General features: G+C 41.4%; 1 protein-coding gene across 1 annotated transcript in view; it reads left to right on the forward strand.

Annotated features, from left to right (window-relative positions):
- The window catches only part of RGS7 (regulator of G protein signaling 7), a 211,448-nt gene extending 201,069 nt beyond the window's left edge, over positions 1-10,379 (forward strand). The window contains exon 17 of the mRNA XM_015857784.3: positions 9,800-10,379. Within this exon, the coding sequence (XP_015713270.1) occupies positions 9,800-9,961 (162 nt within the window). The 3' untranslated portion in view covers positions 9,962-10,379. The remainder of the gene's footprint in view (positions 1-9,799) is intronic.
- Positions 10,380-12,544: the final 2,165 nt, after the last annotated feature.

Here is a 12,544-nt window from a genome sequence, read left to right on the forward strand (position 1 = left end):
AAGCTGAAGATTAGCAAGCATTTCTAAATACTGATCTGTGCTGATTTGGGAGGAGGTATCAGTGAAACTAATGAACTGGTATATATGTTGTACAGGCAGCTTTCTGAAGGAGGGAAGGTAAGTCTCTAGTTTCATCAATAAATAGCCTTTAAAAAAATGTTCTGGTGTTTTGAAACAGTTGCCTATTTAAAACTGTTGAATATACAGTGAAGGTAATTAGATAATGTTTACTTAATGATGAAACTGGTGTCTAGAAAGCCAGTTTTAGGATGCATTTGTAAAAGGACCAATTTAGGTTGGTCCTTTTCTTCTTCTGCCCCACCTGAATCACTTAAATAGCCTTGCAGGATCTCTGTCTAGATCTCCTTTCTTGACTCCCTTCTCCTTTTTTTCCCCTCATCCTTTCTTGTCTCTGTTCCAAAACCCAGACAAGGGACAGTCACTCCAGCTGTGCTCCCACTTGGTGAGTGTGTAGGCAGGAAGAACTTTGATTTGTGTTTATTTTTTTGCCTGTAATGGGAACGCATACTGTCAGACTTTCATTTTGTTCCAAAGAGCTTCTTCACAAGTGCAATTCCTGTCATACAGACTGATATGATCTGTTTATTTTTGTTTTTGTATTCATCTGCTATTGACACTTAGAGATCTTACATGGAGGAAAAATATTTTTATTTATTTATTAAAAAAGAAAGTTCTGGGTTTTTTGATTGTTTGTTTTCCTGATCATTTCTAAAATATCTGTTGGTCAGAGCTGACTGGAACAAATGACAAACTAATTGACCCCTATTATCTACTCTGACCTCAATGCTACATTAAAACCGCGCGTTGTGGTTCCTGTCTACAAGGAGAGTTGAGTATCTGCTGACCTCCCAGTGCCTCTGGTGGCATCTCACGCTGCCTCCTCCTGTCCCAACCTCTCAGCACACTTACAGTGCAATCGGAGATGTGAAACCTGCTGACTTAAAGTGCAATTAAAGTGCAGTCAACTTTTGCTCAGTGGGTACTATCATGCCCGGATCGCTATCACTGCCTGGATGCCATTTGTGGCATCCAGGTACAATAAGATGTGTTGGTTTTTTGTTGTTGTTTTGTTTTTTTTTAAAACTTCTGAAAGATGTTTCTGACAACTCCTCTCACTGCTGCCCACCCCACCTCCTATGTGGGGCATGTGCACGTGTCTCCTGGAAGCTTTTGAAGCCTCTTTCCACCAATGACACAGATGGGACAGAGTGCCTTTGATCACTCTGTGTCTTTTCATGAGCCGTAGAAAAGAAAAACAAAGAGTTTGGAGGCTAAGAGACCCAGAGGGACGAATAGAACAAGGAAGGAAGAATGAACAGGACACAGAAATAACCTCTGCAGTAGTGGCACTGGTGCCCATGTTACAGCCACCAACTTCTGCCTCCTGTGAGTGGCTGTGGGTGGCTGCAGTCCCTACTCCATTTGTCCCAGTAATGCTCTGGGGGAAGTGGCAGAGGAGAAGGAGATGCAGGACACACACACTTGCTGGGACAGCTCGACAGAGAGAAATAAAAGGCTGAGGTCAGGCACCAGAGGAGCCTAATATGTGTGTTCTTCAAACCACGCTGAGCCCCCCTGTGTTTTCTTGTCATCTAAACAAAGTTTGCACTGTGTAAAAGAAAAGAAGGAAGAAGAAAAACAGCTATGTTCATGGTGTGGCAAAGACTTATAAAGTTGCCACTGTGTCCCTTTCTTAGCCCTGAAAGCACCTGTGCCAGGACGGAGCTCTGTGCCCATCATTGCTGAAGCCCTGTGGTCCTGTGGTCCTGTGGCTGGCTGCAAGTTCCTACTTGGTCAGAGAAACACTGCCTGCAGCACTCAGCACCCATCCTCAGTACCACACAGCTTCTCATAGCAGCTCTCCCCTGGGCTCTGCAGCACTGTTTATTGGTACTGATGCAGCATCACCAGCACAGTCAGTGTATCAGTGCCCATCTGCCACAGTATGGCCAAGATTTTAATTCTGCTAAGGATAAAGTATAACCAGAGCAGTAGCACTCACTTGGACTTGCGTAATAGTTTAAAATACAAATTTTGTATGTGCGCTGGATGGAACGTTTTTGGTATCCATTACACTCTGTCATATAAGAAATCTAAATAGAGCATAAAATCTAAACCAGAGGACGCAGCATCAGTCAAAGCAATTTTCTTTAGCGTAGTAAAGCAAGCAGTTTGGTGCTGTAAAAAGGAGGGGGTGTTAGGGTTTTTCTTTTTGGAGGGGGATGGGGGGGTGGGGGTAGGGGACTGTTTTATTGTTTGCTTGTTTCATTGACTTTTTTGTCGTTATTTCCTTCCTCCCGTTCCCCAATTGTTCTGAAGCGATCGTTTTCCATTTCTTTCCGTTTCTTTCCTTCTGGTTAAGCCTTGCTGAATACCGCTGCTTACGGAAAGACAGCACAAAAAGCCCCTTTTATTACCGAGCCCTCTCTCGCTACAGCGCAGCCGGCAGAGCCCTGTCTCTCCCCTCCCTGGCCTGGACGGCTGCTGACACCTCGCGGGGGCGCACGGTCCCGCAGGCGGTGGGCGCTCACCGCGCGGTGGCGCCGTAGCGAAGAACGGCGCCCCCACCCGGAGCCGCGGGACAGGAGCGGGGTCTCGGGGAAACCCGTGTGTGTAAATACACGGGGATTCTCGGGCACCCATATCAAGCTGCTTTTGCCCTGTTCCCCACGCCGTCCGTGTGTTGGGATTGCTGAGAAACAGCCTCTGTTACTTCAGCCATCTCTATCTCATGTGTTTTCGCACATAGAATTGAAGCTTAACCCCAGGGGCTGCGTGGGATCAACAGGCTGTACACCCTGGTGTCCTCTGAACTGTTTTTGAGGGAGGCTTATCTATGGAGAATCATGTAGTGGGAATATAGTCTTCCCCTCTGAAACTTACAGGATGGAAGGAATGGCTTTGTTCCACCCCAGCCCTTGTAACAGTCTGTTAACTTTCATTACATGATGCTGAATGAAAAAATATATTAAGTACTTACATGTATTATATATATAATATAATATATAATGTATAATATATAATGTATAATATATATATAATATAATATATAATATATAATATATAATATATAATATATAACATATATAATATATAACATATAATATATAATACATAATATATAATGTATAATGTATAATATATAATATATATAATGTCTGGACCAGATGCAATGTAAAGCAATTGTCCCAGCTTTAGAGAATGGAGAGAAGTTTATCTTTGCTTGGATATACAGCACTCCCCTTTGGGATGGTGTCATTTAGTAATTCCTGCCACATGTTGTTATGAGTAGGACGTTTTTGTTTCCATACTGTGTTTCCCTCAAGTCCTGCTGGATAATATTTCAGATGGTCACGGTCAGAAAGAGCGTGTGACAACTTCCAGATGTGCAAATAATCAAAGCGATCTGCAGATCTGAGGGAACACACCAACAAACAAATGAAGGATAACTCGAAGGGCTGCACTCGAAGTGGGGGGTCACGTTCTGAGGTGGGACAGCAGGCAGGACATTCCCAGAGTGCCTGGAGACATCACTCCTGTCTGAATCATTTGGTAAAACTGACGGTCTGGTGATGCAGCTGGGCAGGCAGAGGAACCAAAAACAAGAGGTCTGGTTGTGGATTTCACATAGCTTTGAGTGGTGCTGGATTCCCAAGGAGCGGGAGGGCTGATGGTTGAGCTGGTGAGTGAGTGTTGCCGTGTGGTGCTGCATGTACAGAGCAGCAGGATGCAGGCTGCATGTGGCTTACCGCTACAGCACGGGCAGCGCAGCTCTGTCCTCGACCACAGTAGGAACAGATCTCCCACCCCACATTGTCCTACAGCAAGTGTGCTGGTGCCTTAGTGTACATGAGCACAGGAGTGCTTGCTGCAGACAGCGCATTCTTTGAAACAGATGTGCTCTACTGCTGCCTGCTGTGTGTGCGACTGGCACTGCGCTGCTGGAAAACTGGTCTTCAAAGCATCCTGTGAGGAGCATTATGGATCAAGCGTTAATAGTAGTATTGCTGCTATCATTGCTACTGCTGCTCCTAGTAATGGGCATGGTTTAGTTATAGTTTAGGAAGGTCAGCTTGATGCTTAAGCTTGATTACCCTGAAGCCTTTTCCCATCTAGATGATGCAATGACCCTACCACTAATACTACTATTGCTAGTCATTTGTGCTGGCTCAAGATCTGTCAGCTGATGATGGAGGAAGGAAGATCTGATAGCTTTCAGGGAAATGCTGGATTTTTGGAAGCTGCTGTGATTCCTGTAGGCCATTTAGTGACAGAGCTGATGTTTTTGAAGCATTACAATGTGGGAGACAGCTACCAAATACTCTTTTTCCTTACTAGCAAGGCTTTACATAACTTTTTGTGCAATCCTATACAATCTTTTACCACTTGGGTGCTATTGATGAAAGCAAACTGAGATGCATGCTAGGAAAAGAAATAATTTTGTGACAGTTTGTCTCTTATCAGAGGTGGCTTCTGTCAGTCAGGCTCTCCTTACTGCATTCTCCAAGGATTTGGAGAACTGGCAAGATTGTTCTTTGACTTTGTACTAAGAATCATATTGTACCTACATAGAAATTGGAAAGAGCAATATCCTTCATACCTGGGACATCAAATCATGGTACCCGTGTGCATAAAGCCGAAGCCCACGCAAGATAACTGTGTTGGAAGTGGTGTGGTGGCCTTGGAGGCAGTATTCCACAACAGAAGTAAGCAGTCTACAATGCTTCCATGGACACAAAGGTGAGGAGGTGCTGCAGCTTACAAGAACACTGGTATCCTGATGCACTGAAAGAAGGTGTTGGCCATGACCTGAGCTATGCAGAAGATATTTATGGTGATGGATCATCTCTGTCCCGATTCGTGGCTGTAAGACTAGGGTGAAAATGCCTTTTCATGTGAAGTTTGGCAGCCTACGTTCATCTAGTTGGAATATCAACAGCATGTGCATCCATCATTTATAATGTGGTTGTAAAGACTACCAGGTCCTTTCCCACATCCAAAGAGAAAGCTGTAATTTCCTAAGTGTGACAAAATAAAAATGTGAATGGAAACCATTTACTGCACTGGAAGCTGAATCGGAAACATGATAAGGAGATTAAAGTCTTACCAACCAGAAAAGCATGAGAGAAAAAAAGCAAGCAGCTTCTATCTACTACCGGCCTGTTGATCAGCTACCTATTTCTACACTATCTGCCTATTTTTAAGTTTTTACTGAAGAAAAACTTTTTTTTCTTTTTAAAAAACAAACAAACAAAAACAAAGGAAGAAAGATCCAGAGTTTCTTTGCCATTGTGACAAGCATGAGCATTCACTGAGCACAAACACGTAGGTCTGTAAGACTCACTGGATCATTAAGTGTCATTTGTGCAAAGGTACTTTCCCAGCAAGTTGGTTGTTCCATCCCCAGGCTTGGTGTGGTTTAGATCATGTGTTTGCTCACTAGTCAAGTTTCCATATTTCAGAAAGAATTGCACTTTGTTCTTCAGAAGATGTGTCTGTCTTTGTTACGGATTAATAAGACAAAATATGCCTTTCATGTTTACTCTTCCAACAAGAGCTCATTTTTGAAGTATTTGCTAGCCATAGAATTGCAGCCATATTTCTTAACGTGTTGGGATTTTTTTTCTTACTAAAACTCAGACTCTGTCCTTTCTTAGTGTAAGGCTTCCTGACTAGTGTTTGTCATGTCATTGTCATCATTAATATATATATTTTTACACTCACAAAATCCATTGCACTACTAAAATCATTTTGTTGGGGTAGAAAGAGCACATTAAAATATTCTCACAGTGGGAAGACCCTAGTATAACTTGCATAACAAAGACTTCCCAGTCATTTCCAAACTAACTGTAATTTACAACAAAAAGATAAATCTTTCCTGTTAGTACTACCTAGATGTGATATTCCCAACATTTCACAGTCTTTCTCTAAGTTTTGCAGCTGTTTTAATTTCCCGGCCTTAATAAGCCCACCCTGTGATTCCAGCACCCACTCAGAAAAATCTACAAAAAAAAAAAAAAAGAAAGAAAAAAAAAAGACAAACAACAAAATCTCTATCCATTATTGTCAGTGTTTGCATATCTTCTAACTTGCTTTCCCATTTTTATTTTACTCATTTGCAGTCTTCTCTTTACCTTGCAAACTTCTACCTTCCTTCTCCCTCCTATTTATTCAGAGTCTCTAGCCTCTCTCGTGTATTTTAATAACCATCATTCTCATCTGCTGACTTCAGTTCTCGGCCAAACCCTAGTAAAGTCAACAGAAAGGCTTTCCCTGGAATTCTAGATGTGTTTTGTCTTTCTGTTTTGTTTTTGTTTCTTTCTTTCCTTTCCTTATTCCTATTGCTGCCTGGCTGGCTGATTTAAAAAAATATTTTCAGTACAGCTTGTCCTCAGTTGACTAAACTGGTAAATAATGGATAAATATAGTTTTGATTGAGAACAGCTTTCTGGCAAAGATGGAGTACAGCACTAAAGAAGAATTTTTCGCACCTTTAGTCATAAGATCTGGATATTTAAATTAAAACCAATTACTTAACCTGCCTGTAGAGCACACAAAAATCATAGATGTCCTTGTACTGTACTTCGTGCTGCCTACGCTACACTGGCTGCAACAGCCAGGTGGTAATTTTATTCTGTAAAATAGAAATTGCCTGGGTTTATTTCTTTACTCATATTAAAAGCAGCAGAAATCGAATTTAGATATTTAACCAAAGGCTTGGCCTTCTTTTTCCCAGTGTTTTTTTGTTTGTTTGTTTGTTTGTTTTGTTTTTTGTTTTTTTCACCACTTGGAAAGGAAATGTTTTTCTATCATAACCTCCCGGCTTCAACACATAATAATCATATTATGAATTCTTCAGTGTCTTCAGTCTACCTACCTCTGTAACTCAGTCCTGCTGTGATGGTACTGTTTTCATTGCAAGACGTGCTTACTTGACCCACTAAAGGGACGCTGTTGTGTTTGTTAAGGTGAAACTTCACATTTTGCCTAAGAACCATTCAGAAGACTTATATATATATATACGGTGTGACTGTTCACACAAAGGTTCTAGGAATACATAGCAGAAGTAAAAATCTATCTCACAACAGTAATATGAATGTAAGTCATTGTATTTTGAATTTTTATGCAATAAATTATAGCAATAGTTCACATAACCCAGCTATTATCTCAGATTGTCTCTCTGCAGAATCACAAAAACAATCTGAGTCATCCTGACCTGATTCATGTTCAGTTCCTGTTTTGGAAGGCTTCCCTCACCATCATACGGGCTGGTAACATTTTTTCTGTGAAGGATAGAATCTGTGCAACAGCTCCTCAGTCTATGGCAGAATCTGCAGCATGAATCATGGAAAATATGTATCCCTGGTTATTTGTAGCTGGTTATTTCTGCAGAAATTCGTGTGTCAGAGGAGACATGAGATTTTTTTTTCTATGTGATGCATGTGGCTTTTGGCAGCTTGATGAGAATTGTTCGATGGAGACCCATCTGACACGTCAAGAGACACCCAGCATATGAAAAAGGAAAAAAAGAGAGATGATGCATAGGGTAAACCATAGAAGTTTATCACAGAATGATTTGGATTGGATGGAACCTTAAAGATCACTCAGTTCCAGCCCCCTTCTGTGGGCAGGGCTGCCCCCCACCAGCTTAGGCTGCCCAGGGCCCCATCCAACCTGGCCTTGAGCACCTCCAAAGATGGGGAACCTCAGCATCTCTGGGCAGCTGGGCCAGTGCCTCACCATCCTCTGAGTAAACGATTTCCTCTTAACATCTGACCTAATTATCACCTCTTTTAGTTTAAAGCCATTCCCCCATGTCCTGTCACTATCAAATCATGCAGAAAGTTGATTCCCCTCCTCCTTGAGAGCTTTCTTCAAGTACTGGATGTACACAGTATGGTCTCCCTGGAAACTTCTCTTTCTTTAAGCTAAACAAGCCCAACTCCCTCAACCTTTCTTTACAGGAGAGGTACTCCAGCCCTCTAATCATCTTTGTTGACCTCTTCTGGACCCACTCCAACAGCTCTGCATTCCTCCTGTGCAGGGAGCTCCCAGTTTGGATGCAGTACTCCAGATGGGGCCTCATGAGGGCAGAGTAGAGGGGGACAATCACCTCCCTGTTCCTGCTGGCCATCCCTATTTTGATGCAGCCCAAGATACTGTTGGCCAGCCTGGAAATACTCAGTGTAAACCATTTTCAGACAGAAAAAAATCTACCTTCATGAGAAAAACAAGGCACCAGTGCATTGTTTCCACTGTTCTCCCAAGGTCCTCTTCATGTTCTGTCACTTAGTTCTCATGAAACTGTTATTTATCTTTGTTGTGGCTTTAACTCTATATATAATCTATTATTTCAGATAGTACATGGAGTATATATTATTTCAGTTAGTAAATGAAGCTGACTAATTAATAAATGACTTTGTCACTCTCGGCTGAAAATCACAACAGAAATAGAAAAAGCCGTTTTTGTTTGCCAAGCTTCCTTGCATCACTAGAGAGAGATGTCTGTGAAAATGCGGTGCAGTTAACTCTGTGCAATATCTTAGACATTAAGTGAATAATAACTTGTGACTTCAGGAAAATGAAGCTACACAAGCTACACACACTAATGGTGTTACGAATGTTTCTGCAGTGAAACACTTCAGCACGAAGCAACTTTATGTCTGATAGTGTCCTGCAAAAATATGGTGCTATTTTACTACTAATAATTCCTAGGGACCAGCAAGAGAATAAAGCCATCGCTTAAAACATTGTCAAACATTACAAAGGTTAGGGTTATCATACATGGAAGATTAAAGGATCTGAAGCAGAGAAAATGTGAAGCACTTGGTCATTTGATGGCAGCTGAATGAACAGTAGTCATTTCTACTGCTGATAAAGATGAGATTAAACAAAGAGGAACGTAGAGTATAGGCTGTGCCTGCTGACAGGAGCACTCTTCACGAGAACTTTAAACAGGATGTGTAGCCTCATGTCCAGATAAACAGCCAAACACAAACTCAAAGGAGAAAAGCTGGTCCAAAACTGCTGTGATTCCTGGGGATATGAATTTTGACAGGGAAGTCTTGTTCTTTGATTCATGTATTGAGCTCTGAAGCATCCCATTTGCTTCAGGCACTCCTAAAGTCCTCCTGAAAGACAACAGCACTTAGAGCAACTAAATGACTGGAAAACACCTTCTAGTAGAAACTTTGGGTACCCAGTCCTCTGAGCTTAAAGGTTAAAGAGTGACCAGTCATGGACGGTAAGTCTTTACTTCAGGACTAATGGTCTTCCCATCTAGCAAACAAAGATATAAAAAGGATCTGGTGGAAAGAGTTGGACAGTTTTACAGGAGGAAGCAGCTACACCAGTGATATTTGCATCTACTGGCATGGACAGCAATAGGATATTGTGGCTTTTCTTTCATTCATAATTTTTAAATCGAGAATAGATGTTGTTGTTGCTTTTTTAATTTAAAAGACATACTCAAGTTTAAATTGGATCTCATTCAAGGATGTTCTGTGTTCTAAGTTATGCGATTATGTGACCACATAGTGACTCCTAGTTTTGTAATCTGAAAATCTTTTCTCTGACAAATAAGGCTGGAGGAGCTGTTACTCTGGTCGAGACTTTGCATTCAGTGGTGCTCATTGTGTTTATTGGGGTCAGCATTCACCTGTGTTCCTTCCTCTGACCCAGTGTAGTGCTGACTGGTGACCGCTGCAGAGCTGCACTAGGCAGAGCTCTCCTGCCTAGGTCAAGGATGCTCCTTTTTCACTTATTTCTCTCCTCCCAGGCTGGAACCCCACATTCATTTTTCCGAGGAGCCAGGAACCACCTTGAACATGGGAACTTCTGTAGCGCTTTGAGAGTAACCATTCATAAAGACCTTACAGCTCTGAACTACAGCACGCACAAAGAACACTTTTTTTCTAGTGACTACAAAATGCTTCCATAAGCTCTGCTTAACTGAAAGCTCTGTTAGCCCTGAGCAATAGTGGAGCTTTGTATGTTAGCCACTCAGGATTTGAGTAGGAGATAACTGTCATTATGTGTTCTCCTCAGAACCACCTGCACTATTTCAGAAGAAAATCAAGCTCCAATCAAGCTGCTCGGAGATTATGAAATACTCAGATGTAGAACACCCGGCTTCCCTGGTGTAGCCATGGGGGTGCAGTGCAAAATACTGCTAGGCAGGTATTATTCTCAAGCACTGCGCTGGCTGGTTATATGAATACAGAAAGTTCACAGAAAAGCCTGCTCTTGTGAACTTTCAGCCAGCATTTTCAGACTAAGCCATAGGTTATTCATATAATAAATGAATGCATATCTGTCAGAATGTTAAATAAAGATAATATATAAGAAGCATGAAAAAATCATTTTCCTCTGCAGTAAAAATATGTTTCTTCTATGGAATATAGGTCAGTAGCAATAGTTTAAAACTTTTGAAGTTCTGATGTTCAGAAAACGGTATTTTGACAGAATTATACTAAATTATACTATGGGTCTTGGAATGGAAAACATTGGATCAGATGAAACAAAAATCTGATGAAGTAATGACTCAACTGTCCTTAACTAATATATAAACCATTTAAACATGACATTGGTACCAAAAGGTAAAGTGAGCCATGCAAAATGATCCAGCAAAATCTATTTTTTATAAATAATCTTTGTCCCCAAGAAAGCCAGATGAAACTGTCTTGATGTTAACAGCTACAGCAGAAGGTGTTTTGGGAACGCTGTGAGCTGACACAACCTGGAGGTAAAGAACAAAAGCTACAGATCCATTTTCCACAGGCACAGTTTGATGTGTAAGTCTCCCATCCTCATACCTGATTGCTGTGAAACGAGGTGAGGAGCTCTGCTCACTGAGGGTCTAACTGGTCTGTGAACAGGAAGAGAATTCCAGCCAGAAGGACTGTGGTGAGCAAGTGAACTACTGATGTCTTTCTTTTCCAAAGCAATCACTGGAGTGTTGTCTTTGAAAGCTTTCCTTGCAGTCTTCACAAAATAAAGGGCAAGGAAAAGGAAACTGTAAGGATATGCATGGGCAACTCACATGCATCTTGAAGTCTGAGCAAATAATACTATTGGTTTTAAAAGGTCAGATCAGCTGTTTCTGGTTTCAGTATTGGGAGTATGCTCAACCTGAAAAGGTAAACGTTTATCTGGCCATAGTTGCCATATCACCTAAAGCATCTTGCTCTCTGTGTGTGTTCTCTCTCTCCCTTAAAGCATCAAGCAAGGAAACATGAATTTTGCCAAGCAAATAGCATGAATTTGCATCTACATTATCAGAATACCAGTGATTTTTATTTCCTGGATGGTCCCAATAGACTTGAACATGACCTCCAGTTCCAGGCCTACATTTACAGTCTTGTGAGCGCAAATGACTCCAGTCTGGTAAGATGAGTTGAAAATATTTCCTCTCCATGTAGTAGTAGTGTACCAGTTGCCACTCCAATAAACCAGTGAAGTTTTCAGATATAGTATTTCCACACATCTGCATTTCATATTTTTTAATTATTACCAGTTGACTTTACACTTTACATCACACTAAATGTCTACATTAACCATTGATATTTGAGCTCAGTGGACGGGAAAGTGAGAAGAGGGAAGAGAGTAAAATATGTTCTAGGTGTATCGGTAGCATTATAAGGTTGGGTCCCAGAGTCTGAATCTGAGGAGTTTTTGGCTTGCAGTGGTGATTGCACATCAGCGTTGGAGCTACTGAAGCAGTTCTGAGGATTGGAATCCATTCTCTGCTGCTGACAGCAACTGCACCTTCAGCAAGAGCTCTGACACAAACCTGCTCAATTAACTTGCTTAATTTTTTTCACCCAAGTGCATACAAAACACTTATTTAAAGTCTATCTGTTTAATTCTAAAATAATGCAAAGGTGCAAGTGCTTCTTGCTGCCAGAAGACTCCAGGAGGCCTGCATTTTGGAAAGAGGTAGGTGATGGAGGAAATGGACTGGCAAAGGTGCAAAGGAGCATACCTCAGAGCAAGAAGTTACTGCATATCTCTGGTTTGTTAATTACAAAAAAGAACTTCTAGTGACAATAAATGCTGCTTTACTACTGTTGTTAATATCAGACAAGCAAATGCCAGAACTGGCTGCAAACCAAAGATTTCACTCTGTAGGACTGTTTATTAGAATAGCAGAAGGCTAAGGCAGCTGATGGAAAACATTTCTATCAACAATTTGGTGTGACAGACAATCCATTCCTGTGCGGCCATTTGCTACAGACATCTTCTTCACATTCCTATGCAGAATTTTCAAACAATGAAAGGAAGTGGTCAATGCACTCAAATTTGATAGAACGATGCTGACATTGAGTTTTGCGGTCGCAGTCATGTGTCAAGAGATTATTTGTGCTGGCATGGTGATCTCAATACAAGAACACATACTTGATACTTCAGTCTCAAAAACTTAGTAAGAAGGAGGCCAGCAAACTATTATTTTCTCTAAGCACCGGTTCCTTTTAGATATAATATCATAGTAAAAGCAGTCAAAGTTGTGCTAACAGCAGCCAGC

The sequence above is a fragment of the Coturnix japonica genome, chromosome 3 (genome assembly GCF_054131305.1).
Source record: "Coturnix japonica strain WE chromosome 3, WE-NBRP24, whole genome shotgun sequence".
NCBI lineage: Eukaryota > Metazoa > Chordata > Aves > Galliformes > Phasianidae > Coturnix > Coturnix japonica.